The sequence below is a fragment of the Notamacropus eugenii genome, chromosome 4 (genome assembly GCF_028372415.1).
Source record: "Notamacropus eugenii isolate mMacEug1 chromosome 4, mMacEug1.pri_v2, whole genome shotgun sequence".
In the NCBI taxonomy this organism is placed as follows: domain Eukaryota; kingdom Metazoa; phylum Chordata; class Mammalia; order Diprotodontia; family Macropodidae; genus Notamacropus; species Notamacropus eugenii.
Genome location: NC_092875.1, coordinates 37,551,769 through 37,578,072, shown reverse-complemented (window position 1 = coordinate 37,578,072; position 26,304 = coordinate 37,551,769). Strand labels below are relative to the sequence as shown.

The following is a 26,304-nucleotide window of genomic DNA, read 5'->3' as shown; positions in this document are numbered from 1 at the left end:
TCCCACTGCCTGCCCCATCAACATATTAGTAAATGAATCTACCATTTGGTAATAGTTCTACCCTCACTCTTCTTCTGCTATCCCTAGTTCTAGAGTGAGGAGCCCCTGGAGTCTCCAGTTCATCTTCTGTTGTGAACGCTACTGCATTTTATACATATATTCAAATTGAATCTCCCAATTTAATAGTCCATATCAGATATATCCAGAAATTCATAACTAAAAATTTTATGAAATTGAATGTATACTACCCCTGTTATCATCCTCTTTGCTCATAAATGAGTCTGTTTTGATATGTGATGTTAATTTTAAATGCCACATGAAAAAGATCCAAACCTAGACCCTGTAAAAGCTCAATTTCCTTTCCATTAAATTTGTATCAAATCGTTATTTAATAGGATTGCCCAAATAAAGATTTCCACTGAGTAAACCCCCAAATTTCAAAATATAAATAGCATTTTTAAAATACAGAAAAGGTTTAAAGTGGTTTGCTAAGCTAGTCACAAAAAATTTCAATAAATGCAACAAATGCAATTAATGCAACAAAAAAAAGATACGTAGTAAAAAAAAAATCTGTTAACTTTTGCCAAGCCACTCATCAGAAAATTTTCTGCATAGAAAAATTTGCATCCTGATAAATAAATTTCTTCTATCATTATTAGTTCAAGTGTTAAAACTTATTTTCCTGTGTTGACTAAGCATAATATCCTAAATGTGTGTGGGGAAAAGTTTACTCTGGGTATATGTTGAGGGTGTGGTATCTAAGATCCAGCCAGATGGATGTTGGTGATGCTGAACTGAAGCTTCGGAGGAAGATTAAGACTGGAGATACATACATACATACACACAGGCACATGTATACATATATATGTGTGTCTGGGAGTCTTCTGCATGGATACAATAATTGAATCCATGTTAGCTGATGAAATCATTGAATGTAGTAATAGAAGAAAAGAAGACCTAGGACTGATCTTCAGGGGATACTCAAACTTAATGGGTTGAAGATGGATGATGGTCCAGCAGAGGATACTGAGGAGGCATGGATAGACAAAAAGGAGGGAAACAAGGAGGAGCAGTCATGGCAATCCAGGAAAAGGAAAGTCACCAGCAGGAGGAGGTGATCAACAATGTCAAATGCTACAATGATGTCAAGAGGGATGTGGCCTAGGAAAAGGCCATTGCAAGCTTGGAGAAAGGAGTTTCAATGGAGTGGTGAGCTCAGAAGCCAGATTGCGAGGAATTCAAATGTGAGTAGTAGAGAAAGTGAAACCAATGAAAATAGATGAATTTTTTTTTTTTTTGAGGAGTTTGCTTGAAGAAATGGTAGGGTAAATTGAAGGATTTTTTTTTTAAAGGTGGGAGAGCTTAGGCATATTTGTATCAGGAAAGGTACCAGTAGATGTGGAGAAACCAAAGTAGGTAGTGAGAGAGGTGATAATTGAAGAGGTAAGCTCCCAGGATCAAGGGCACAAGTGGAGCAGCTGACCTAAGGGCCACCTCTTTGTCAAAGATTAGAGCAAAGAAGGAGAAAATGGGGAATGATGTGACAGATATTGAGCTGTGGGAGAAAGAAACTCAATGACAGATGACCTCTTAGTAAAGTAGGAGGCAAAGTTCTCTGCTTAGGAAAAAATGGTGCTACAGGAGGGTCGAGAAGAGGTTTGGACAGATATTGTGTGTAGTGGGCTAAGGAGTCAATTAGGGAAAACATAATAAGGGACTGCTGTGCAAGAATGAAGATCCAGGTGAGAATAGATTATATAAATCCATTGTGAGGCCAGTTGAAATGGTTGTGTGACTTCCTTGATTAATGTCAAACATACCTTTAGGATCCCAGTCTGAATTTGAGAGGGCTTTGTTTATGGGGGCCATAGTTAACTTTATGGTTCCCCTTTCCTGTTCCTTGTTGTTGCATTCCTGTGGCTTTTGATAGGATGGCTTGATATTCAGTTATTTTGGTTGAATCTCACCTTCAAAAATTTGTCTGTACTGCAGTTTCTTCAAAGATTATGCTTGTTTGTAAAAATAGTGAGACTGTTTGTTTCTAAATGATAATACTAAAATTCCAGGGTAATTTCAAAATGCTGCTTTTGGTGGGCCATGGTGGGAAGGAGGGAGAAAACAAAATATGTATTCTTGCTCCTGGTCCTAAGGGAGCTGCTGGCTAAGTGGCCCTCCCCCATTCCATTTTTCCCTTCTTGAAAATTTTAACATTTTAGCTACCATAATAATTCTCAGCACCCTCTGCTCTCTTTTCCACTACTCTGGCACATCAGCATAGAAGCAGAAAGGGACTGCATGGAACTCAGGACCATTCTATATTTGTATGCATTTTATAGGTTGTCATGATCATCCTACTAGTGATGAGCCTCTCTGTATTTAGGCTGTTCCCTGGGCATTAGATATAATCTATTGCCTGCACTATAATTGAATTTAATGCGGGTTGGTAGCCAGAGGTTGCACAATGCTGACAATGTCACTTCCATGCCGGGATGAGGCACTGGATTTAGATTTTGTGGAGGGAGGATGAAAGGAGATGGTAAGACAATACAAAGTGAGATAACTACAAAAGTACTTTGAGAAGTTCTAAGTCTTATAGAAATGTAAGTTGGTATTGTTAGTGTTGCTGCTTAATAACTTCTTCCCATAAAATACCTAGTTAAGGAACTCTTTATTGATAGTTATACCTTCTAAATTTGAATTACAGTAACTTGTTCAGTCTTAATCCACTTGCATTTGTCTGCTTCACGTGATTTTTTTTACCCTTTTCCCTACCTTTTTGTTTCTTTAGTCTCTAACTTATTTGTTAGCATCAACCAAAAAAGAGATTGAACTAATGTCAGAAGAGCTGAGGGGTCTGAAATCAGAGAAGCAGCTTCTTGCAGAGGAGGGGAATGCTTTAAAGTTAGACAAAGGTTCACTCTTATCACAGCTTGTAGAGGTGGAGGCCAAGATGTCTTTACTACAGGAAGACCAGCAGAGGCTGTGGTCAATAAATGAAGCTCTTAATTTGGAGAAGGAAAAAATCCTAGAAGAAAAACACGATGTAGAAAAGTTATATCAGGAAGAGCGCTTTAACAAAGAAGCTTTAGCTATTGAGAGAGAAAAATTATTGGAAGAAATCAATATTGCACAGGAAGAATTCTTGAAGATAAATGTAGAAAATGATAGCTTGCAGGCTTCCAAGGAAAGCATGCAGGTCCTTGTAGAAGATGTTCAGAGGCGTAATGATTCCTTAATTGCTGAATCCAAGAAGAATCACAAGGAGAAAGCTGAACTCGAGAATCAGCTGAAGAAGCTTACAATTGAAAATATTGCTTTGGCTAAAAATAAGGATGACATTGTTGTAAAGCTTCAGAATTCCTTTGAAGAACTGGCAAAAGATCAAAAAAACTTGGTACAAGAAGTTGAAGAGCTCACAGCTGAGAAGAAGGCATACTTGGAGGAGCAGTCAGGTCTTAACACTCTGTGTACAGCCTTAAAGAAAGAGAAGGATGATCTTCTTCAGAGCAACAAGGATCTACAGACTGAGAAAGATGAACTACTCAAGAAACAAGAAAAGCTGAATGCGGGCTTGGAAGCAGTTCTCCATGACAAACAGGTGCTTGGTATGGAAATTAACAGGCTGCAGACACAGCTGGATGACTCAAATAAGTTGCTTAAAGATGCTGAGAAGGTGGCTGTCGAGCTTCAGTCTTCAAAAGCAAGTCTCATGAAATTTCTTGAAGAAATCAAAACCAGTAGAGAGATTACAGACTCTGAATGTATCCAGCTTCTGCAAGAAAAAGAAACCTTGACTTCGTCTCAGAACAGGCTCTTGCTTGAAAATGAAGAGCTCTTAAATGAAAATAAAATGCTCACTGGAAAACTTGTCAAGTGCTCAGAAGATGCTGCTCACAAAGAGATCGTTCTGAATGAGAAGATTGGTTATTTGACTGCAGAGAAGGAAGTGGCTTGTCAGAAGTCCTTAAAGTTTAAAAAACAGCTGGATGGACTCCTAAAAGAAACATCTCTATTAGAAACACAAAATGCAACCTTGCTTCAAGAAAGAGAGTCTTCACTCAAAGCCATGGGTGACCTTAAAAGGAAATATGATCAAGAAACTGCCAACAGAAGAATCATTGTTCAAGAGAAAATGAAACTTCTTAGTAGTATTGAGGCTTTGAAGAAGGAATTTCAGGAGAAACAAAAAGAAAGCCAGGAACTATTGACCAACAAACATGACCTTTCTTTGATGCTAGAAGAACTTGAGGGAGCCAAAAAGAGTTTAGAAAAGGAATATGCTGATCTCTTGGAAGCCAAAGAAAGTTTGGATGTTGAACTTAAGACTTGCTATTCTGAAAAGGATGTCTTGCTTAAGGATGGATATAGCCTGCAAGAAGAGGTCAGTGCAGTGCAGCAGGCCTTAATCTTTGAAAGAGAAGCTAGAGAACAGGAGAAGGAGTGTTCGTTGTCAGAAAACAATAAACTACAAGGTCAAATTGTGCTCCTGCAACAGGAATTAGAAAAATTAACACTTTGCAATAAAGAACTTCAGTCTGAGAACCTCATCCTGGCCCAGGAAAAAGGAAAATCAGAGCAGCAAGTTGTGAAAATTGTTAAGGAAAAGGAAGTTTTGAGTGCAGAGACTTCTCAGCTTGCTGCCAAAATAGACAGTCTGAAAAATGACTTTGCTTCCTTGACCAAGTCCAAGTCAGAGTTGCAGGATCTGCACAGCTGCCTCACCAAGATACTGGAAGATCTCCGGCTGAGCCATGAAGTGACCACTGCCGAGAAAGCTAAGCTAATACAAGAGAATAGCAACCTCCTTGCTGACCACAGAGAAGTCATGCTGAAGAAGGAAGAGCTCCTGAAGGAGTTGAAGGAGAAGGAGAAACTGGCAGAGAACTACTTTACTCTCCAGAAGGAGATTAGTCAGTTGGCCAAAACCAACAGTAATATTTCAGCAAACCTTCTAGAATCACAGAGTGAGAATCGGATCTTGCGGAAAGACAAGAGCAAGCTTACTCTGAAAATCAGAGAGCTAGAGACCCTTCAGTCATATACGGTAATACCAAAGATTGAGGGATTGGGCATCTGTATAATTACTAACACCAAGTACTAACTTCAGCGGTTTAAGGATATACTTTATTTATACATTGAGCACTTGACAAAATCACAACATTTGAGTTCAAAGAGGCTAACACAGGCATCTAGTCCATGTCTCAGAATAATCTTCTCTACAGCTTAGCTGACAAGTGGTCATTCACCTTTCACTTGAAGACCTCCTTGAAAGAGAACCTCCTCTTCCCAGGGTAGCTTATTCCACTTTGGGACAGCTCTCAACATTAGCAAGTTTTGCCTTAAATGAAGCCTACATTTCCATCTTTGATACTTCCATCCACTGCTCCTAGTTCCATCCTGGGGAGTCAAACAGAACAAGTCTAATTTCTTCTCCATGTGACAGTTTTTTTCAATTATCTTCTATGGGGCAAATTATCTTGTACTCTTTAAATTGATTCTTATAGGGCCCATTCACAGTCCTGGTTGCCTTTCTTTGTCCTCTATTTTATGTGTCCCTCCTAGAGTGATGCAACCAGAACTCATCTCAATACCCCAGATATGATCTAATCTGGTTGAAGAGTACCGCAGCACTCTAATCTCCTTATTGATGGAAGGTGTGTCTTCTTCATGCAGTCTATGATCTCTTTAACTTTTTTGGTCGTCCCAGTATACTGTTGAATAATTTTGGGCTGATAGTCCACCAAAATGCCTGGACCTTTTAAAAAAAAAATGCCTTCTTGTCAATTTTTTGAATATGAATATTCTGCATTTCATCTTATTAAATTCAGCTTAGTGCTATTGTCTGTTGAGATCTTTTTGATCTTTGATTTTGGTTATCCAGTGTGTTTGCTGTCCTCAACTTTATGCCATTTGCAAATTTGATAAGGATCTGTGACTTGATTCAAGCCACTAGTAAAGCCACTAGTAAAAAAACTGGAGCACACTTCACTTCACACCTGCCTAGTGGGCAGTGAACCACAAATGACTACATTTGAATGTCAGTAAATTCCAAATCAGTCTAATTATAGTATCTACCTAACATGTTTCTCATTTTTCCTACAAGAATATCCTGAAAGACTTTACCAAATGCTTTCTTAAAATAGAGATAAGCTGTGAAAATGTTTACCTGCGGCATTCCCTTGATTTAACGTTTTAGTAATCCTCTTACGAAAGGAACTGTTCTTGAGGAAGCCATGTTGGTTCTTCATGACGATGCTTTCTTTTTCTAGATGGTCACCAACCTTACCTTTAATATGTTCAAGAATTTTGCCAGGAGTTGAAGTGTCAGGCCTATTGTTTAGTGGATTGTAGCCTCTTTTCTCTTCCCGTTCTTGAAAACTGGGGTGTTTACCTTTTTCTTACTCTGAACATTCTTTCAAAGATCACCAACAATGTCCTTTGTGATTATTGATCACAAAGCTACAGTTTCTTTGAGTGCCTAAAATGCCTAAAAATGTAATTTGTCTGGGCCAGGTGAGTTGAATGCATCAAAGACATCAAAGACAGTTCTCTTACTATATTGCCTTACTTTTCTTGAGTATCTCCTCCCTATTAATCATCTTTGGTTCTTTATTTTCTAATTCAAAGGTAAGTTTTCTTGGCATAGAAAACAAAAGCAAAATGAGAATTGAGTAGCATGGTTAGTTATTACGCACTTGGCCACCTGCACCATGGAGCAGTCCTACCTTTTTTGGGTTATTCCTCTTTCCCCGCTATATCTTTAAAAAATATATTTTTTAAAAATTTTGTACTTTCCAAATTCATCTCATCCTTGGCTTTGACAGGAATGATTCAGCAGTGTACTAGGTTTGTGTATTCATCCTCTGTTATCCCTGCCTCTTTCTTTTGTATGCTTTTGTTTTTTAACATCCTATCATAGGAACCTAGATTTAAAGCTGGAAGGGACATCAGAGGTCATCTTGTCCAGCTCCCTTTCCCTGAAGCTTAGGGATAGGGTAACTTAACCAAGGTCACACAGTTAAGTGTTGGAGGCAAGATTTCCGACTCTGACTCCAGAACCAATATTCTTTTCACTCTGCTATACTGCTTCTCCCTTAGATTGGTTAGTGAATTCTTTGTACTTTCGCATTGATCTCTTTATAGCCTCCTTTTTTCTTTCTCACTAGAATTATTTTTCTTCTTGACTTCAGAATTTCTTTTCTTTAATAACATCATTTCTCATTTATCTATGCTAATTTCACCTGTGGAATTTTAGTATATAGGATTCTACCTGCTATTGTTTTGAGCCTTTTGAAATACAGTTATCCTTTCCACATCGAGACTTTCCCTGTTGTGGTTTTGATATGTTGTGGGTCAGCATAAGAAATTAAAATTTTACAGTAAGGTGCTGTAAACCCCACATAAAAGAAAAACAGTTCAACTTCTTCTCTAATGCAAAGGGAGAGTCAAAAAATTTTATGCAGATTTTTCAGATCATGGGGGCAGTTCATGGGAGGGGATAACTGTATGTTCATCTAAAAATTTCTTGAAAAAAATTCCCATTGTTTCTACCCCAGCAACTAGTTTTGCCCTGCTGGTGAGAATCAGACCCAGAGTAGAATTACTCCTTGTTGATTTCTTGACTCTTTGAAGTATGAAATTTTTAAGGCATTCTTAAGCTCATTTGTCCTATCTATAAGACCAGAAATCCTATCCCACATTAAGACTATTCCTCTTAGTTATCTTTGATTACCCATAACTAGCTTTGAGTAAAGCATAACAACTTTAGTAGCATTTGAAAGAAGCTTCTTTTCAGATGTCTAATCTCAATGGCATGTATGTACCTGATTGAATGTCATAAAACAGCCAAGTTCCAAAACAGTGAGTGAAAAACGTGGTGGTTTTTTTAAATTGAAGAAATGTTCCTACCGTCTTTACCACTTTACCCATTGGTAAGATGGTACAAACTGATAGCATCTTTCCTTGGCTTTCAGTTTGTCATTTGTGCATTCCTCAGGGGCTTTCTAGATTGTATTGGCAAGTCATCATACTGTTATCATTCACTTAAATAGGAGTGGATCAAAGGAAACAATAAAACTAACCTAAATTACTGATTGTTGGTCTTGCCACATACCTATTGACCTTCACATTTTCTTCTCTTCGTAGCCTTACCTGTATTCACTACTATTAGCTTGCCTAATACATTTTTATGTGTATTCTACGTGACATACTTGATTTACATTTAAATGCCTCGGAATTAACTTTTATTTCTATTTAAAGATAACTGCTTTCTAAAGGTTTTTGTTCAAGCTCTCCTTGACCCTCAGAGACCTTTACTTGATAATAGCAAGTACAACAGCATTTGAATCAGATGCTGCAACTGATTACTTTGAGAAAATTCAGCTATGTACAGATTGTTTAAACACATTATTTGTTTAAACAAATCCAGTGTTTCACTTTCTTACAGCAACACATTTCTCTTGATTTAAATCATACTGTTTGATGCCCACTATTAGGATTACACAAAGTGTGATTGAAGGGCTTTAGTTGAAAATATTGGCTATCAGGCTACCTTAATGAGTTTAGCCACTGCTTACCATACTTTCTTATATTTAGGTTACTCAAACAGCAGAAGACGCCATGCAGCTAATGGAACAGATGACCAAAGAGAAAACTGAGACTCTTGCTTCCTTGGAGGATACCAGGCAAACAAATGAAAAACTGAAAAATGAAGTAATTTTAAATTGTTTTTTATTTGAAAAAACATTGCTGCTAACTTCATTAGATATTTGGTCCACTAGTCTGGGTTGCATTTGGTTGTGATGTAACTGATCTGTTTTTAAATGGGATTCATATTTGCGAATATAGCTTCATCTATTAGTAACATGGAAATGCTGGAAAAATATACATAATCACAACACTTCCTAGTAAAAGTCACTTTTTTCCTTATCTCACAGAAAAGTTGTTCATCCTCAGTATATAAAAAGGTTACATGCAGAAGAACCTGTAGATCTGGGGACTTCCTCTTTGTGATTCACTAAGCTACCATATGGAAGTACTTTGCCTAGTGTTAGGCATACAGATATCTAAAAAGGACACAATTACTGCCTTTCAAGAAGCTTTCTAGAGAGAATATGATAAATATATAGATAAGGATGTGATTAGGGCAGAGGAAAGATCTTCACAAACTCTAGGAAAGCTGGAGGAAGAAAAGACAACTTTTTTTCATATGGCTATATATGACTGTGTAGCTTTGATTTCTTTTTCTGAAAACTGCCCCTTATATCCTTTGACCATTTATTAATTGGGGAGTGGCTCTTTTATAAATTTGATCCATTTCCCTATATATCTGAGAAGTGGGTCATTTATCAGAGAAACTTGCCTTCATTTTTTCCCCCTAGATTCCTGCCTTCTAATCTTGACTGCCTTGGTTTTATTTGTGCAAAAATGTATTATAGGATCAAAATGTTTTAATATAATCAAAATTATCCATTTTACTTCCCATTTCCTCTCTTTCTCTTGTTTGGTCATATATCCTTCCCTTACCCATAGATTTGACAAGTAGAATTTTCTATGCTCCTCTAATTTGCTTATGATAACACTCTTTATGTCTAAATCGTATACCTATTTTGACCATATCTTGCTATATGGCATGAGATGTTGGTATACCTAGATTCTGCAAAACTGCCTTTCAGTTTTCCTAGCAATTTTTGTCAAATAGTAAGTTCTTACTTCAAAACTTGAATTTTCAGGTTTGTCAAATGCTACATTACTATGGTCGTTTACTTTTGTTTATTGCATACTATCCATCACTCTGTTTCTTATTCATTATAAGATTATTTTAACGATTACCCCTTTTAACATAGTTTGAAATCCGGTACTGCTGGGCTGCCTTCCTTCGTATTTTTTCCCATTGGTTCCCTTAATATTCTTGATCTGTTATTCTTCCAAATGAATTTTCTTTTTTTTTTTCTAGTTCTATAAGCTCATTTCTTTGGTAGTTTGATTGTACTGAGTAAATGAATTAATTTAGGTACTATTGTCATTGATATTGGCTCAGCCTATCTATGAGAAATTCATATTTCTCTAGTTGTTTAGATTTGTCTTTATTTGTGTGAAAAGTATTTTGTAATTGTGTTCATGTAGTTCTTGGTTTTGTCTTCCCAGATATTTTATATTGTCTGTAGCTATTTTAAATGGAATTGCTATATCTCTTCCTGGTGGGTTTTGTTGGCAACATGTAGAAGTGCTGATAATTTATGTGGGTTTATTTTATAAAACTTTACTAAAGTTGTTCATTGTTCCAGCTACTTTTTTAGTTGATTCCTTAGGATTCAATAAGTATACCATCACAACATCTACAAAAGAATGGTAGTTTTGTTTTCTTGGTATCTATTCTAATTCCTTCAATTTCTTTTTCTTGTCTTATTGCAATAGCTAGCATTTTTAGTATAACATTGGATAATAGTGGGTAGTGATGGACATCTTTGCTTCATCCCTGATCTTATGGAGGAAGGCTTCTAGTTTATCTCCATTACAGATAATGCTTATAGGAATATAAACATTTTATTCTTACTGAGTCCCTTAGGAGTTCTCTTTTACATGTACCTTTTTATGCTTCTGTTGACTCTTGTGTTTGAATGTCAGATATTGTGTTCTGCTCTTTTCATCAGCAATGCTTGAAAGTACTTTCTTTCGTAGAATGTTCATTTTTCCCCCTGAAAGATTTACTCATTTTTTGCTGTGTAGGTATTCTTATAATCTTAGCTCTTTTGCTTTATGGAATATCATATTCCAAGCCTGCTGTTCTTTTATTGTGGGAGCTGCTAAATTTTGTGTTTCACATATTTTTTTCATCCTTTTAACTTTGTTTTATTTCTTGATGTCTCATAGAGTAATTAGCTTCTACTTGCCCAGTTATACTTTTTAAGGGATTATTTTCTTCAGTGAACTTTTGTACCTTTTTTTCCATTTGGCTAATTTTGCTTTTAAAGGAGGTCTTTTCTTCAGTGAATTTTTGTGCCTCTTTTACTGTCTGGCCAAATCTGTTTTTTTAAGGTGCTGTTTTCTTTAGTGTCCTTTTGTGTGTATACCTCTTTTACCAAACTGTTAATTATCTTTTCATAATTTTCTTCCGTTACTCTCATTTCTTTTCCCAGTTTTTCCTCTACCACTAGTATCTCTTTCTTTAGCTCTTCCAGGAATTCTCGTTGGGTTTGTGTCTGGTTTCTGGGGATTTTTTTCCCCTTTGCAGACTTTGCTCATGTGTTGCCTTCTAAGTTTGTGTCTTTATCTTCCCAGTCACCATTGTAGCTTTCATGGCTAGATTCTTTTTTTATTGTTTGCTCATTTTTCTAACCTGTTTCTTGACTTTGAACTTCATTAAAGTTGGGCTCTCTTCCTGGGGTGGATGGAAGGCTGTCTCCAACTTTGTTTTCAGAGTTAGTTTTCAATGTTTCCAAGATGGTGTGATCTGAAGAGAGGTGTGTTCATTGTTCTTCTGGATGTATCCCTGCTCTCATGCAGCTGCAAGCGATAGTGCCTCTCAACTCTAGAACTACAACCCAAACTATATATGGGCAATGCAACAGGGACTTGTGGCCAATGCCAGCCCAAGTTCCCCTGCAGTCCTCTTCTGATTCATTGTCCAACTTCTTTACCAAGTCTGGGCTGAGAGCTCCCAGAGTTGCTGCTTCCCACTGTTACAGTGTCTTGTAAGGCCTACTGCTACTGCCACAGTGCTCTGGCCAAGCCCCACCCCAGTGCCACAGACCTTTCCTGCCCTAAGTTGTTTTGGGCTTGAAAAATGCCTTACCCTGATCCAGGGCTGGGGAATCTGCAGCCTCAGGGCCCCATGTGGCCTTTCAGGTCTTTAAGTGCAGCTTTTTGACTGAGTCTAAGTTTTACAGAACAAATCCCAGCCAGAGTTCCGAGCAGGGTTTGAGACCCACGTCCTCTAACTCTGAGCTCAGGGATCATGCCACTCAGAATGCCCACATGTTGCCTTTTAATCCATTTCCACAGAGCTAACTTTACAGTGCCCTCTCATTGCCCATTGGAATGATCAGTTTTTAGGGCTCCAGTCACCTCACCACAGCACAAAGTGACTTCATCTGTGTTTGTTTTCTCTTGAAGCTGGATGCACTTAAGGAAAACAACTCTAAGAACGTTGAGGAATTGAACAAGTCAAAGGAACGTCTCACGGCAGAGAACCAAAGGATGGAGGAGTTCAGGAAAGAAATGTGAGTGCTGTGCTGTGCTCCTTCTGTCTCGTGGTGGGGATCGCTATGTGGCCATTGTGTAGCCAGCATGCGTGGATGCTTTGTGAGTGCTGCACTGTGCTCCTTCTGTCTTGGGGTGGGGATTGCTGTGTGGCCTTTGTGTAGCCAGCATGTGTGGACGCTTTGTGAGTGCTGCAGTACTGCACTCCCTGTGTTTGTGAGTATATGTGGAACAAGGATGACTTGGAAAACATGAGGGAGAACAGTTGTACTGGCTGCCCAAGTTGTGCAGTCTGAAGTTGGAATCTTATTTAGTAAAGCACTCTGAAACTTTGAACTAGAATTTGTATCGTGAAAAGTAGAATATGCCACATAAATAAGATGTTATTTTTTTTTTAAAGCACACTGCACAGTTTTCCTTAGATCATTTTAAATGGTCTAAGAGTAAATACATAGTTCAGATTGAAGCATATGTTTTTTTGGGAATGTGGAAAATTTTATTTTGCTTGATTGCATATTAATTACAAGGTATTTTGTTTTTCTATTTCAATGGGGTCAGGAGAGGTAGGAGGGAGAAGGGAATTTTTGCTTATTGAAAAAAATAAAAAAACAAACAAAGCAAGGGAACTGTCAAAAAACAACCTCCTTTTTGGTCTGTTGATTAGACTGATATTTAGATTAGGTTTTAATAAAATGGGTGGTATATGGAGGAATCAGGAGAAGTATTTACCAACTAATAAGTATTTCAAATTGCATCTCTGCCCCTCAGATTTTAGAGCAGACACATTTTTCTCATTTCTGTTGCTGCTGGCTCCCCCTGGCTCATGTAGTTCTAAGTGCTGGGCGTAGTAGAATTGGAAATTTGAATTTAGTTGGCAGTTATACTGAAAAAAAGGTAGAATCCTTTTCAGTTCAATACACTCCATTTACATTGGTGATACTAAGAATTAAAGTATATGCTAATAGAACAGGAAGATGAGACTCAAAAGATAATAAAATCAACAATTCTAAATGATCAATCTTCGCTACTGATTTTGTTTTAGAACTCGGTAAAATGAGTGGAACCCTCCTTCTTCTGAATGATGAGTTTAGTTACTGAGACTCCTAGGCTGTTTGCCATTGCTGTATGGGTCCCTCTCTCTCTGCAGTAGTGGGGAACTGGGATGTGGCCCTCTAGGTCCTAAAGTGCACCCCTTTGACTGAATCCAAACTTCACAGAATAAATTTCCTTCATAAAAGGACTTGAAGGCCACAGGTTCTGCACCCCTGCTTTAGGGTTTTAGTTGTGATGTTTACATCTGGAGATCAAAGTTGAGAAATAACTTACTGTTCTATTTACATCGTCTTCAAAAAACAAGGGAGGAGGGACTAAAAGCCTGTTTAGTTCATCAGTTGGCTCTACCATAAATGAGGCTTATTTAGAGCAAAATAAAGAAGTCACAATCCTAATGCTCGCTGGAGTTGGATTTTATAAATAGGTGATAGTTTTATAATACTTGCATGGGAAAAACTGTACCCAGCTCAGTTGCATTTATAGTCCGATGGGTTCCATAGTTTTACAGAAAATTAAGTAGTTCCAGATTTTTTTAGTAACACAAATAATTTGATCAGTAACATGGCACGTTTTAACCTTTTTGTTTTGTGGAAATGCCAAGTTGATTTGTTAGTTCAAGAAATTGGAAAGGGAGCAGTCAAGCAACAGTAAGACAAGATTACCCAGCCTCCCTCCCACTGTCTGAGTCACACCATTTTAGCTGTCTGTGCCACTGTAGTGAATAGGATCAAAGAAATGTCATCTAATCATAAATTTAGAGGCATTGAATCTTTTCTTCTACTCAGAAGTTGATAGATAGAGGTTGAGAATGTCAAATGGAAGAACTTTTAAACCTAACAGTCTTTACTGATTCTTCTGTACCTTCTCATTTCTCTACTAAAAATACTGTTTTTTACATCTATTAAATCTGTTGGATAATGAGGGACAGAATTGTTTTTAATGCCTTGAATGGTTTTTTTTAGTTTACCTTGCCCTTCTAGAAGAAAAATAATTTGATGTATTTTTATTCTAGCCATCTTAGTTTTATTAATGAGAGTGTTTCTTCTGGTTGATGCTTTTGCCTCTTTTGAGGGGACCTTTTTTTAGAGGACAGTAGTGCTCATATAAAGAAGAACTGGACCATCTGTCACGTAAATTATTTGGTTAAGATTAATCATTTCTAAACTTTTTATTACTTCAAGGCAACATTAGACTTGAGACAATCTTTTGCAAAAGAAATTCTTATGGCCCTGGGGTTCTTAAGGTATTAGTCTATTCTTTCAGAAATCAGAAAACCACGAAATGCCAAGACAAGCCAGAAGGAATTGTAAAGATCATCTAAATAATTTTGCTCTATCTTAACATGAGAGGCAGAATGGTATGATCAGAATTACATTGGATTTGCTGTCCAAAGACCTGAGTCTAGGGATACAAGAAAAGGCAAAAGATAGACTCTGCTTTCAAGGATCTCACAGTCTAATGGATCAGTGTGTGTTTGTCCTTCATTGCTGAAGAAGACCACGCCATCAGAGAAATGATCACATGACTTGCACTTGACTTGGTTTTTGAGTGAGGGAGGGCTGTGCAGGTCACCAGCCTCACTTCTCCTCCAGAGCCATCTGAATCCAGTGACCAGATATTCATCAGGATGACTGGAGATGACCCAGGATGAGGCAATTGGGGTTAAGTGACTTGCCCAAGGTCACACAGCTAGTGAGTGTCAAGTGTCTGAGGTGAGATTTGAACTCAGGTCCTCCTAACTCCTGCACTGGTGCTCTATCCACTGCACCACCTAACTGCCCACAGTGGATCAACAGGCAAACTATGAAAGAAGGTATAGACAGAAAAAACTGGAGATAATCTACAGCAAGCACTTAGCAGTGTGTGAGATTGGGAAAAACTTCTTATAGAAGGTAGGGCTTTTGAGTTGAAACTTCAAGGAATCCAAGGAGACTGGGAGGTAGAAATGAGGAGAGAGAGAATGCCATTCATAAGGGGCAGGAAGCAGTGAAAATACCCAGAGGTGGGAGACGGACTCTTTGGTGTGAGAGAGTGAGATCACTGACCCACCAGCACATGGAGGGCAGTAAAGTACAGGAAGCCTGAAAAGACAGGAAGAGACTAGCTTGTGAAGGGCCTTAAAAAGTTAAGCAGTGGATTTTCTATTTTATTCTGGAAGTAATAAGGGACAGCTGGAGTTTATTGACTAGAGTGCTATGGTATGGTCACTGCTCTTTAGGAAGGTCAGACTGGACTCTGAGTGGAAGGTGAACTAGGGTGGGGAAAGACCTGAAGCTGGGACATCTACCAACATGCTGTTGCAGTAGTCTAGGCATGAGAGTGTGAGAGCCTGTACAAGGATGGTGGTGATGTCAGAGGAAAGAAAAGTGTGTATATATATATACACATGTACACACAAGAGATGTTGTGCAGGTAGAATCAACAGGCCTTGGCAGCAGATTTTATATGGAGGGTGAGAGAGGGAGGAATTGAGTGTGACACTGGGTTGCAACCCTGAGTGACTGGGAGGATAGTGACTGTAATATAAAAGCTAGGAAGAAGGGAAGGCTTGTGGAAAATATTAATAGTTCGCATTTATGTATCACTTTATGATTTACAAAATGCTTTAAAAAATATCTCATTTTATCCTCACAACAACGCTAGGAAGTGGTTGGTATTATTACCCTCATTTTACAGATGAGGAAACTGAGGCAAACAGGTTAAATGACTTGCTGAGGGTCACACAGTTAATAAATGGATTTGAACTTAGGTATTCCTGGCTCCATGTCCATCACTGCACCAGTGAGCTGCCTAAGAAAGATAATGAGTTCAGTTTGGACTTGTTTGCTTTTGAATGTTTATAAGAAGTCCAGTTCAAGTTGTCCAAGAGGCAGAAACTGCCTCTAGGAAGTGGAGCCAATTAAAGCTATAGTCTTGACTGGGGAAAAAAAATGGGAACTAGATAAAAGTATATAGTTTAAGTGAGTTCGATCGGAGCTATTATAATTGTATGTAGTGTCATCTTTATTTTCTAATTTGGTGTGATTTTAACCTCTTTATTAAACAAACTTTAGTCACACAGACAGATGATTCAGAATGGACTCCCACATCGTTAACTAGTCAGTTCCTGTTGAGAAAAAGTCAGTTTCATTTTTTTGGTGATTGTTGTTAGGTTGTAAGGTTGCCTTACTTCTTGAAAACAGTATTCATAATATTCAGTTGTGAATGACTCTTTGAAACCTTTCCATCCTTCCTCCCACCTCCCATGGCTTCCTCTTCTCCCATACTCTCAGCTGAGAACTTTTCATATTTTACTGAAAAAATTTAGGCCATTTGCTAAGAGCTATCTCTTGTCTCTTCCACCTCATATCATCACTCAGGCATGTTCTGTCACTATCTCTTCCTTCACCATTGTCTCACATGAAGAGGTGGCACTTCTCCTTGTTACTGGCATTGGCATTCCATCCTGTGTCATCTTATCATCCCTTCTCTTCTCACTTATTTTCAATTTCCATCTACTTCTCTGCTTTCCTACTGCCTAGAAAAATGCCTATCTCTCTCTTCTTTTCACTTAATATATCCACCCCTGCTAACTATTATCTCATATCCCTCCAGCTTTTTTTTGTGTCTAACCTCCTGGAGAAGACCATTTATAATAGATTCCCCTACTTCCTTTCCTCTCATTCTCTTCTTAACTCTGGTTTAGCTTCAGACCTCAGCATTCAGCTGAAACTGTTCTTTTTAAAGTTACCAATAATCTCTTACTTTCCAACTCAGTGGCATTCTCTCACTTGCTCTCTCTTTCTCTCTCTCCTAGTTTAAAGTATTTTAACAGCATACTTATAAGAACAGTGCAAAAAATGGATAACATTAAAAACATGTACTTACATGTAGGACACTCAGTAAAGTACAGGAAGGGTTTTACTGTATGATAAAAACACTACAAATATTATTTCATTGCCATCAATAAAAAATTTATTTGTTAAAAAAAACACGCAAATGCTGGCATTGTTCAGAAAAAATTAGTAGGTTTATTTTTAATTGTTATAAAAGTTGAATTGTTGAAGATTGTTCTTGGAAACATTTTTGGACTGCATTAATGGTTTATTAATGCATTAATGGTTCATACTTGCCTTTATAGTCAAAATTCATACCCAAATGAAATTGGAAAAAGAAACTTGCCAATACCAGTTCTGTCTCCTGTCTTTCCATTTGTAGTCATATGCTTAAGTACCTTTTGACCCTATGGGGGGGAAATATCTAATGTTTAGAACTACTAATAACAGGAAAAAAAATTTTTTTTTTCTGTTTTGAGAATGAAGAAAGTTTCCCTTCCTGGGGGTATTTAAGGATGTTCTCTAAGGGTGCAGTGTGCTAAGCTGAATATGTTTTGGCATGATTGTGATATGTTTGGTGTGGATAGCACATAGGCTGGTGTCCTGTCTAACAGGACAACTGGCTGGGCTTCACTTGCCTCCTACAAAGAAGCAATTGCTGCACTCCAGAAGCACAGATCTGTTGTGAAATCCTGAGCAATCTTACACACCTGCGGACTTTTCTGATAACATTGAATTTCCCAGAAAGCCACTGTACCTGGTGTGTAGTAATGAGGTTTCTTGACCCCTCTGAGAGAGGGTGCACTCTTGGGAGCAGCTTTTTATCAAGCTTCTTTCCTCGGGGTTTTACTGCTAGTAGATTTATGGAGAGTTTGCTTGGTACAAGCCATGTTCCTGAAACCTCTTCTATATCCTCCTTTCTCTTTCTGCTTGGGTTCGGAGAGTGAGGAAGGGTCCTGAGAGCGAGGAAGGGTCCTAGTGCTTGAGTAGCTCCACACCATTCCTGATCCTTCTTGACCTCTCTGCACCCTCTGGCACTGTGGATCGCTCTGCTCTTTGTAATGTTCACTTCTCTCTCCTCATGATCCTCCCTGTCTGATTTCCTACATCCAGGTCATGCCCACTAATTGTGCGTATCTCACAGGACTCTGTTCTGCACCCTCTTCTCTTCTCCCTCTGTACTGTTTCACTTAGTGATCTCATTGCCTCCTATGGTTTTAATTATCATCGCTATGCTGAGAATTCTCACATCTACTCATCCAGCCCTGACCTCTCTTTTGGCCTATAGTTTTGCATCTTCACAACTGCCTATTAAATATCTTTAAATGAATATTGTGTAGACACATCCTAAAATCACCATGTCCAAAACTGAACTCATTTTTATCCCCAGAATTCTCCCCATCTTTCAGACTTCCCTGTTACTATCGAGGATATAATCATCCTCCAATCCCTTATGCTGATAACCTAGATGTTACCCTGGGTTACTCACTGTCTTTCACCTCCCATATCCAAGCTATTGCCAAGGCCTACTGATTCCACTTCTGCAACAACTCTCCAAGACACCCACTTCCTTCCTCTGACACTGCCCACACCCTGCTGCAGACCCTCATTACCACACATCTGGACTATTGCAGTGACTTCCATCTAATGACATTGGCCTCTTTTGATTTCTTCCATATAATACTTGACCTTTCAGCTGTGTGCATGTTCTCTTATGCTTCCTCACACCTAGAATGTCTTCCTAGATGCATTCAAGTCCTAGCTCTGCCTGCTTTTAACTTCATTAAACAAGATATTCCTCCCAGGATGAGTCTCTTTGCCTCCTTTCCCCTCTGATTGAAAGATAGCCACATCGAAGATCAGAAAAGGGCAGCAATACCTGTCATACAGGGCTGGGATTTGTACCCAGGTCCAGGATCTGCCTACAGATCTCTTGTGCTTTACACTAAACCATGCTGCTTTCTGTTTCCTTAAACCTTTGTGAGGTCCCCCTAATAGGAGTGCCAAATTTGTGACTAAAGATCAGAGAGTAGGAGAAATCAAAAGTATCAGCTCTGGCCACCTAGAGACAACTGAGGTTAAAAATAGACATGTTCATGATCATCAGATGAATTTATACCAAGATTGAAGATTCATCTGTGTATCATAACTCACAGTGGAAATTAACAGCCATATGTTTACCTCCAACTCATAGCTACATCAAAACCTTCTGCAGTATTAAACTAATTCCAGTAATTGTAGTGGCAAGTGTATTGATCAAACTGTACCTTAGCTAATAACTAAAATAATTGATTTTTGCCTTGAATGTAATAGATCCAGCTATATGTTGGTTGCACATGTTCTGCTGCTTTTAATGAAAAATCAATGCTGGGAAAGGGTATCATTCTCATTTGAGGGGAGGAAAAAAATGCCTTATGTAATTAGAAAACTGCTCTCTCTAGGGCATTTTGCCTCTGGTTGTCCTAAAAATATATTCCAAAACACGTCATCCCTGAGCTTCGTCAGATACTAGCAAATGGGACCATCGGATTTTTTATCTTGCCAGGAGAAGCAGGTTACAAAGCTGGTAGTCTTGCAGGTGCCCAGGAAATGACATATTAAATTACTCTATGAATGTGAAATATATTTGTGTATTTAAATAATGGGCCTATTCCTACATGCAGTAGGCTCTAATGACCATTCGACCATTCTCCCTGGTATTAACTAGTGTGTGAATGTTGTGTGGGAGCTGAGTAGGCGTGCTGAGCTCTTAGCGGGCCAAAGGGTGATGGCCTTAGAAGTGACACCTGTCCTTTGCCAGGTTAAAGCCCTCTAGTCTCTTCTGCTTGGGGTGATAGGTGCTTTCTGGTTATAAATTCCCATTAGGCACGTGACCCAGAGAAAAATTTTTTTCTGCCTCAGGCTGGGAAGCTGCTTCTCTCCCACCATTTTTCTTGCCTGTCTTGTTTCTATGGTAACTCTGCACTCCCTGTCCTTGCAGAGAAGCCTTGAAGCAGGCAGCAGCTTGGAAGTCCCAACAGCTTTCAGCGTTGCAGGAGGAGAACCTCAAACTTGCTGAGGAGCTGGGGAGAAGCAGAGAGGAGGTCACAAGTCATCAAAAGGTAAGGGATGCCTAGGTCTTTGCATGGCAGTCCTCCCCATGTGTCCTGGACAAGTGCCTCAGGAGGGAATGCTCACTCCAATGTGGCAGATCCATGCGGGATGTGCTTTTACAGTTTTGGTATGAAATGTCTTACCTTGTCTTCAGGGACTTTGGTTCTAGAATAAGGGTAGCTCAAAGTTCCTTAAAGTCTGGTGAACAAAGAGCCCCTGGGGACTTACATATAACTTGGAAATGAGACTTTCCTTGAAAGAAGCCTAGAGGGAAGGAGGTTCTTTCTGATTCTTAATCTGAATTGTGTGCAGTTTGGGGACTAATAGATATATTTGATTTCCAAATGGTACTGTGAGTGTGTGCTTTGATACATGGAATATATATAATCAGTGGAATGAACTACAAGCAAACAAACTCTAGTCTGTTTGCTTCTGTGGCTTAATCAAAAGGGTTTCTGAACACAGCTTAATAGAACTGATTCATTCAATTTTTTAACAAGTGTTTTAAGTCGCTGCTACGCACAGTTGGACTGTAACTCTAATTTAGAGATTTGTAAATAGCAGTTGATTGGGTTTGATTCTAGCTTAGTCTACACTTCTGTCACAGTGCTAGATGCTTACATTTAACTGACTGACAGCAGCTTAGGAATCATTTTTCAAGTTGAATTTGACAGTTTTGTCATCAGTATTGTGCCTTGTCTCCTCAAATGGCATTTTGTTATTTCCTTCATATTTTATAATCGTCCTTCTCTTTATAGTATGAGTTTGAGATCACAGCATTGTCGTTTAAATGTCAAAAGTCCAGGGCAACTTGTTTCAGTCCTTACAGAAGCTACACTGAGTATCTACTGCCCTGTGCATCAGTTGTGTAAAGCCAGTTTTTGTTATATTCCTTTTAGATTTTATACTTCAAAAACTTCACTACAGCTTTCCCCATTTCTTAGATTTGTAGTGCAGAAATGCTATATCCTATCAGGACTCAGATACACTTTTTCACCCACAAGACTTATTAGAATAAATTTTCTCACCCCCATCACACCAACTACTGGCATTACTGTCCCTGAGTACTTTCGTGAATGGAATTAAGATTCTTCTTTCATTCACATTGTCAGAGGTTGTTTGAACTTGAATGACATCTAGGTATGTTCTTTTTGTAGAGTTTGGGAGATCAGTGATGATCTCCTTGGAGAAATGGAGCAAACCCATTTCTTTCAAGGCACAGGTGATGTTTTACAAGCCTGGTCTAGTGTCAAATTTATCAGGTCTCCAAGAGAAACAATGTGGTTATGTTTGCAGCTGTCCACATTTCCTTAAAAACCCTTTTTCTCAGGACATAGGAATCTCAAAACTAGCACTCTTGAAAAAATAAGAGCTCAGCATGTAAATGGCCTGTGGTCTGGCCACTGCTAAACAATTGAGTGTAATGCTAGTAGTCTTGTTATGTGACTTGAGAACCTTAGAAAATTTGGCAAGGATTTAAGGAATGATTTGTAGGGTCCTGTGGAAGGGAGCGCTGAGTAACTGAGCCTTCCTCAGACAGATGAGGAGTGCTTACAAGGCACTGAAGTACATTCATTCTCTATCTTTACCAAAGCCAGAAAAAAGTAGGTTTGATCTAAAAGCATGTGGAATTTTGAGCAAATAGAAAAATGGACTTAATGATAGAGAGAATCAGTAAATGCTGATGACCAGGAGACTCAGAGATTATTTTTATCTGGGATACTCATCTATCTGGAATGGTTGAGGCATAGCCCTACCTAAACACAAGACTAGCTTGAGTTCTGTTTTTTTCTGATTTCAAATGATCTGAGATGTGGTTTATCTCTATCTAGTTCTTTCATTTTCTTTTTTTGGTAACTTACGCATTAGAGTGACAGATAGTGGCCACTGTCTTCTGATAGTGTTGTGCATCACCTTTGTTGGGCAGGTGGAGTTTACTTAGAGAAAAGGTTTTCAGTGATGATACTGGAGAAATATGTGAAGTTCAGTCTCTTCATGCCAGGATACAGGGCAGTCAGGTGGGGATAAAGGACAGAAAAAACTTTGTGCCTAATCACGGGACTGTTGTGAAAATAAAACTCATCAGTATATGTATTTTTAAAAAAACACCTATTATCACTAATAATATATAAATTATTACGTAGGCTGATGTTTTTATTCTGCTAAATATTTTTTAATTTCTAGGAGAAACCAAGGTTTTCCACATTCTATTTGTGTCTTTGTCTTTGGAAGATACCCACATCCATTAAAAAGCCTTATACTTCATAAATTTAAAACATTGCACTTTAGTCTTTTACAATCTGAGCGAATTTCCATTCAGTTGTCTGAACTAAGTAGTGGCACTTTTGAGAGGTAAAGAAACAATAATTGACTCTTTTGAGATTAAGGAATTGCCTTCTGCCCTTGACCATAGTTTCAGAGCATGTTCTTCCCCTCCTCCCATGATCTCCTTAAAAGGTAGTACAAAAGCTTATGAGAAACACAGGATATTGAGACTTATTTCATTGTGGATAATAATATTATAGTTAATATTCTTTCCTACATTTCCTACCTATTCTTGGTTGCATTAAGCACCACATCCCTTAGGAAAGAAGGAAGTATTTTATAGTTATGGTGTTAAGTCATGGAAAGAGTGATTTGATTTGTGTATAGTTATAGTAAGAAGGGGACAAAAGCCAGGAATGGAATGTCTAAAGTCTCTCACCTAGTTTTGTGGCCAAATGTCCATTTTTCCAGCTGAAGGAATATTCTAAAAAATACTCCTTGTTCCTTCTCTCTCAACTAAGATTTGTCATTTTTAATATGAAAAGGAAATTTTTCTCCCCTGGATCACTATTTTCTAAGACCAAGAAAGATCTCTGAATGTAAGATGTTTAGAGTACAGTAGCACTAATCTTTTTATATGGTTCCAGCAGGGAATGAGATATTCTGTATATATGAATTTTCTAAATAACTAAAGACATGAACATTTTTCTTAACCATTTTGATGAAAATCTTTCTAAAATGACTTTTTTTCCTTGCCTTGTTAAACAGATTATGCTGAATATAGTGTAATCTTTTATTCACCTAAGGATCATTATCATGATAATTGCTTTTTTTTTTTTGAGAATGTCAGAAAATAAGCTTGTTGGAATTGTGTATTGAGTAAAACTGCTGTATATGAGGGCCTCAGTGTGTCTGCTGCAGAGCAGAATGCATGGATTTTGTGATAGTTCATTTTGGCTTCTCAGAAATCATTTTTGCTTTCAAAATAACAACCTATATTTAAGGTTACTTTCAGTCCAATGTAAAGATAGGTGGATTGTGAAAAGTGAGATATTATTGTGGATTCCATTCAGTGAAGTGTAGCTAAACACCAACGAGAAACCATCTGATTATTCTCTGTACCAACGATACTACCAAATAGTCATGGTGAAAATTAGCCAATAGGGTTATTCATCATTAGGTATAAGTTTGAGGGTTGTTTTTTTTTTAAGTCTGACTGTCATTGCAAGTTTCAGAATATATACTGTATTGTATTTTGGGTCATCATTCTGGGACAAATACTGATTTTCAATTTGTCTTAAATGAGCTAAAGTTTAGACAGTTCATGGCTTATGTATGGTCATCAATTTCTTGAGATCACCAAAGAATAAATTAGATCCTTAGAATCTAGAGCTGTCATTTCAGTGGAGCTGTAAGTAGTGCGCTGTGCATAATTAGCCACTTTCTCAGACATGCATGTGTGGTGAGAATTTATTTTTATCTTATGGCATGGTATGATTTTCCCTAAAATTAATCAGATCAGATCAGCCAGCGTGTATTTAGCTATACCCCTACTATGGAGGCAACCCAGATTCTTTCAGGCTGCCAGTACATGTTTCCACAAGTTCTACCAGACTGGAAAGACTTGGATTACCAGTTTAATTATGTAGGGTACATCTGTTTTCCGAGACCCAAACCTATTAGATTTAGAAGCTCATCACCAAACTGACTACAAGACAACCACTAAGACACAGGAGGGCTGCACCCTGGATCTGCTGAGGAAGTGCTTGCAGAAACAAAGTCACAGATCATAGAAGTGTTGAAGGATAGAGGAATGATCGTATCATTGTTTAGGAAGTAACGTTTTTAGTAAGAAGTATGGAGAATCCCTGTAAAAGTCCTTGCTTCCAGCCGTGCTTTCCCCAGTGCTTATTCATTTTACCTTTTCCTTGCTTTCTCAAGCAGGTTCAAGAATAACATTTGGGACTTAGATATAGGGTAGTTTTTGAATTGTCACAGGTCTCTTTACAGATTCCATTTTCCAATTCCATGTCTTTCTGAAAGTTCTTTTTGTATGTATTTATAATTTGCCAAACCCCAGCTATCCATAGTTTACCCAGTTCTTCTAGATTTTGAGGGAATGAGAGGAAGTTGACTTTGGATACTAGTGTTGTCCATCATGGAGATGGTTGCTGATCCTAGGAGCATGGCCCCTGCTTTGAAGACTTCTATATTGCAAAAAAAGGAGTCTCTTCCTGCTGTTCCCCAGCATGAGGAGTGTGCACAATGGTTTCTCCATCAGTGCCTTTACCTACAAATTTTAGAGCACATAACCTGTGTACCAACTTTTAGAAGAACTCTTTATTATGCAGTGGGCTTTTTTAGAGACAGTGCTGTCTACTGCAGTTTACACCGTCTCTAGTACTGCTGCGGAATAAAGAGGACTGTATATTATATTTATAACACCCTATCACCAGGAAGTTTTTATTCCAGATGTTCTGAAGTAAACATCTGTGTGAAGTAAAAAAAAAAAGTTTTAACCAGTTCTTTGCTATAAGGTACATTCATTGTATTCACTCTTCTTTTTCCTTTCTACTTCTTCCATCTGAAGATTGGGTTGAAAGAAATTATGTAGTCTGTCTTTGTGTGGGAGGCAAGACTAGAAATACTTAGACATAGGGGATATGCTCTGTGCTATCAGAATGGAACAGCTATTTTTACTTTAAAATACTTGCTTAAAGATGGGATTGAAATAATTCAAAATCCAACCTCAATGATTGGGTTTTTTAGTCTTTTTTTGGGTGGAGAATCAGGGTTGGGGATTTGGGTCAAGGATGGAGGTGTTGTGAGTGAGTTTTACTTAGCCATCTCAAGTATAGAATGAGTAAAAGTATATATTCCCTGCTTTTTTAAGTCCCCCTTTGGCACTGGTTTCCCACAGAAAGGGTGCTATTTTACCAGTGGTCAGTCTCCTATGTCATATGACCATAAGTATTATCTTTTCATCCATGATTGGTCTTTCTGTCCTCATCACATTTTAAGCCCAGTAAAGTCTCACTCATTCAAACTAATAGAAATGATTAACAGAATTGCTAGAAATTCTTAATTAATACCATTAAACAAAAGCCTTCTCACGGCTTTTGAGCATTTCAGTAATGTATTGTAAGCTAATATATAGGAGGAGTCCTTGCTGTTGTTCATTTGTTTCGGTCATGTATAATCCTTCACACATTTTCACACATTCTTGCTGAAAAGACCAAAGCTCTATATAAAATTTGACATTCAAGCACAGCACTCAGACACAAAAAAAGGTAAACATGAATGACAAACCATAAGGGACTACACAGATTTAAAATGTTTACTTTTTTATATCCATGTAACCCCTCAGACTTTTATCATCACTGGGGATCATTGAGGGAGTTTAATTAAGCTGAGGCCTGGACATGACTCTGTCATGTTTAGATAATCTCCAAAGAATAATGGAAGGGTGGGAGGGGCAAGGGAGAGGAAGAATGGGGAAAGTGATTTCACCTAAATGGGATATGCAAAGAGTTTCTACAATGGAGGAAAAAGTGTGAGGGAAGAAAACACATGCACATATAGTTGGACACAACTTCATCTTATCTAACTAGGAAGTAGGAGGGGAAAGGGGTTAAAAAGAAGGGGCAGGAAAATAGGAGAGAGGGTAGATTAAGGTAGATAATAGTCATAAACAAAATAGACTTTACTTTTAGAGAGGGAAAAGGTAAAAGAGAGGAGGATAAGTATGAGAGAATAGGACAGAGGGAAATACAGTCTTAGATGTGAAGATAAATAGAGTGAACTCACCCTAAAATGGAAGAGGGCAGGAGAGTGAAGTAGAAACCACAGAAGTTAAACAGGTTACAGGAAGGAATGG

At 38.1% G+C, this 26,304-nt stretch overlaps 1 protein-coding gene and 1 pseudogene across 18 annotated transcripts in view; one reads left to right on the top strand and one right to left on the bottom strand.

Annotated features, from left to right (window-relative positions):
- Nucleotides 1-26,304, top strand: part of CLIP1 (CAP-Gly domain containing linker protein 1) — a 143,792-nt gene that overhangs the window by 98,455 nt on the left and 19,033 nt on the right. For 12 of the 18 annotated variants that reach the window (XM_072600574.1, XM_072600568.1, XM_072600565.1 and 9 more), the window contains 4 exons: nt 2,789-5,044; nt 8,596-8,712; nt 12,115-12,221; nt 20,050-20,170. In XM_072600574.1, the coding sequence (XP_072456675.1) occupies nt 2,789-5,044; nt 8,596-8,712; nt 12,115-12,221; nt 20,050-20,170 (2,601 nt within the window). The remainder of the gene's footprint in view (nt 1-2,788; nt 5,045-8,595; nt 8,713-12,114; nt 12,222-20,049; nt 20,171-26,304) is intronic. The other 6 variants (XM_072600579.1, XM_072600576.1, XM_072600577.1 and 3 more) reach the window with 2 other exon arrangements.
- On the bottom strand, nt 17,592-17,959 carry LOC140498695 (histone H3.3A-like; annotated as a pseudogene).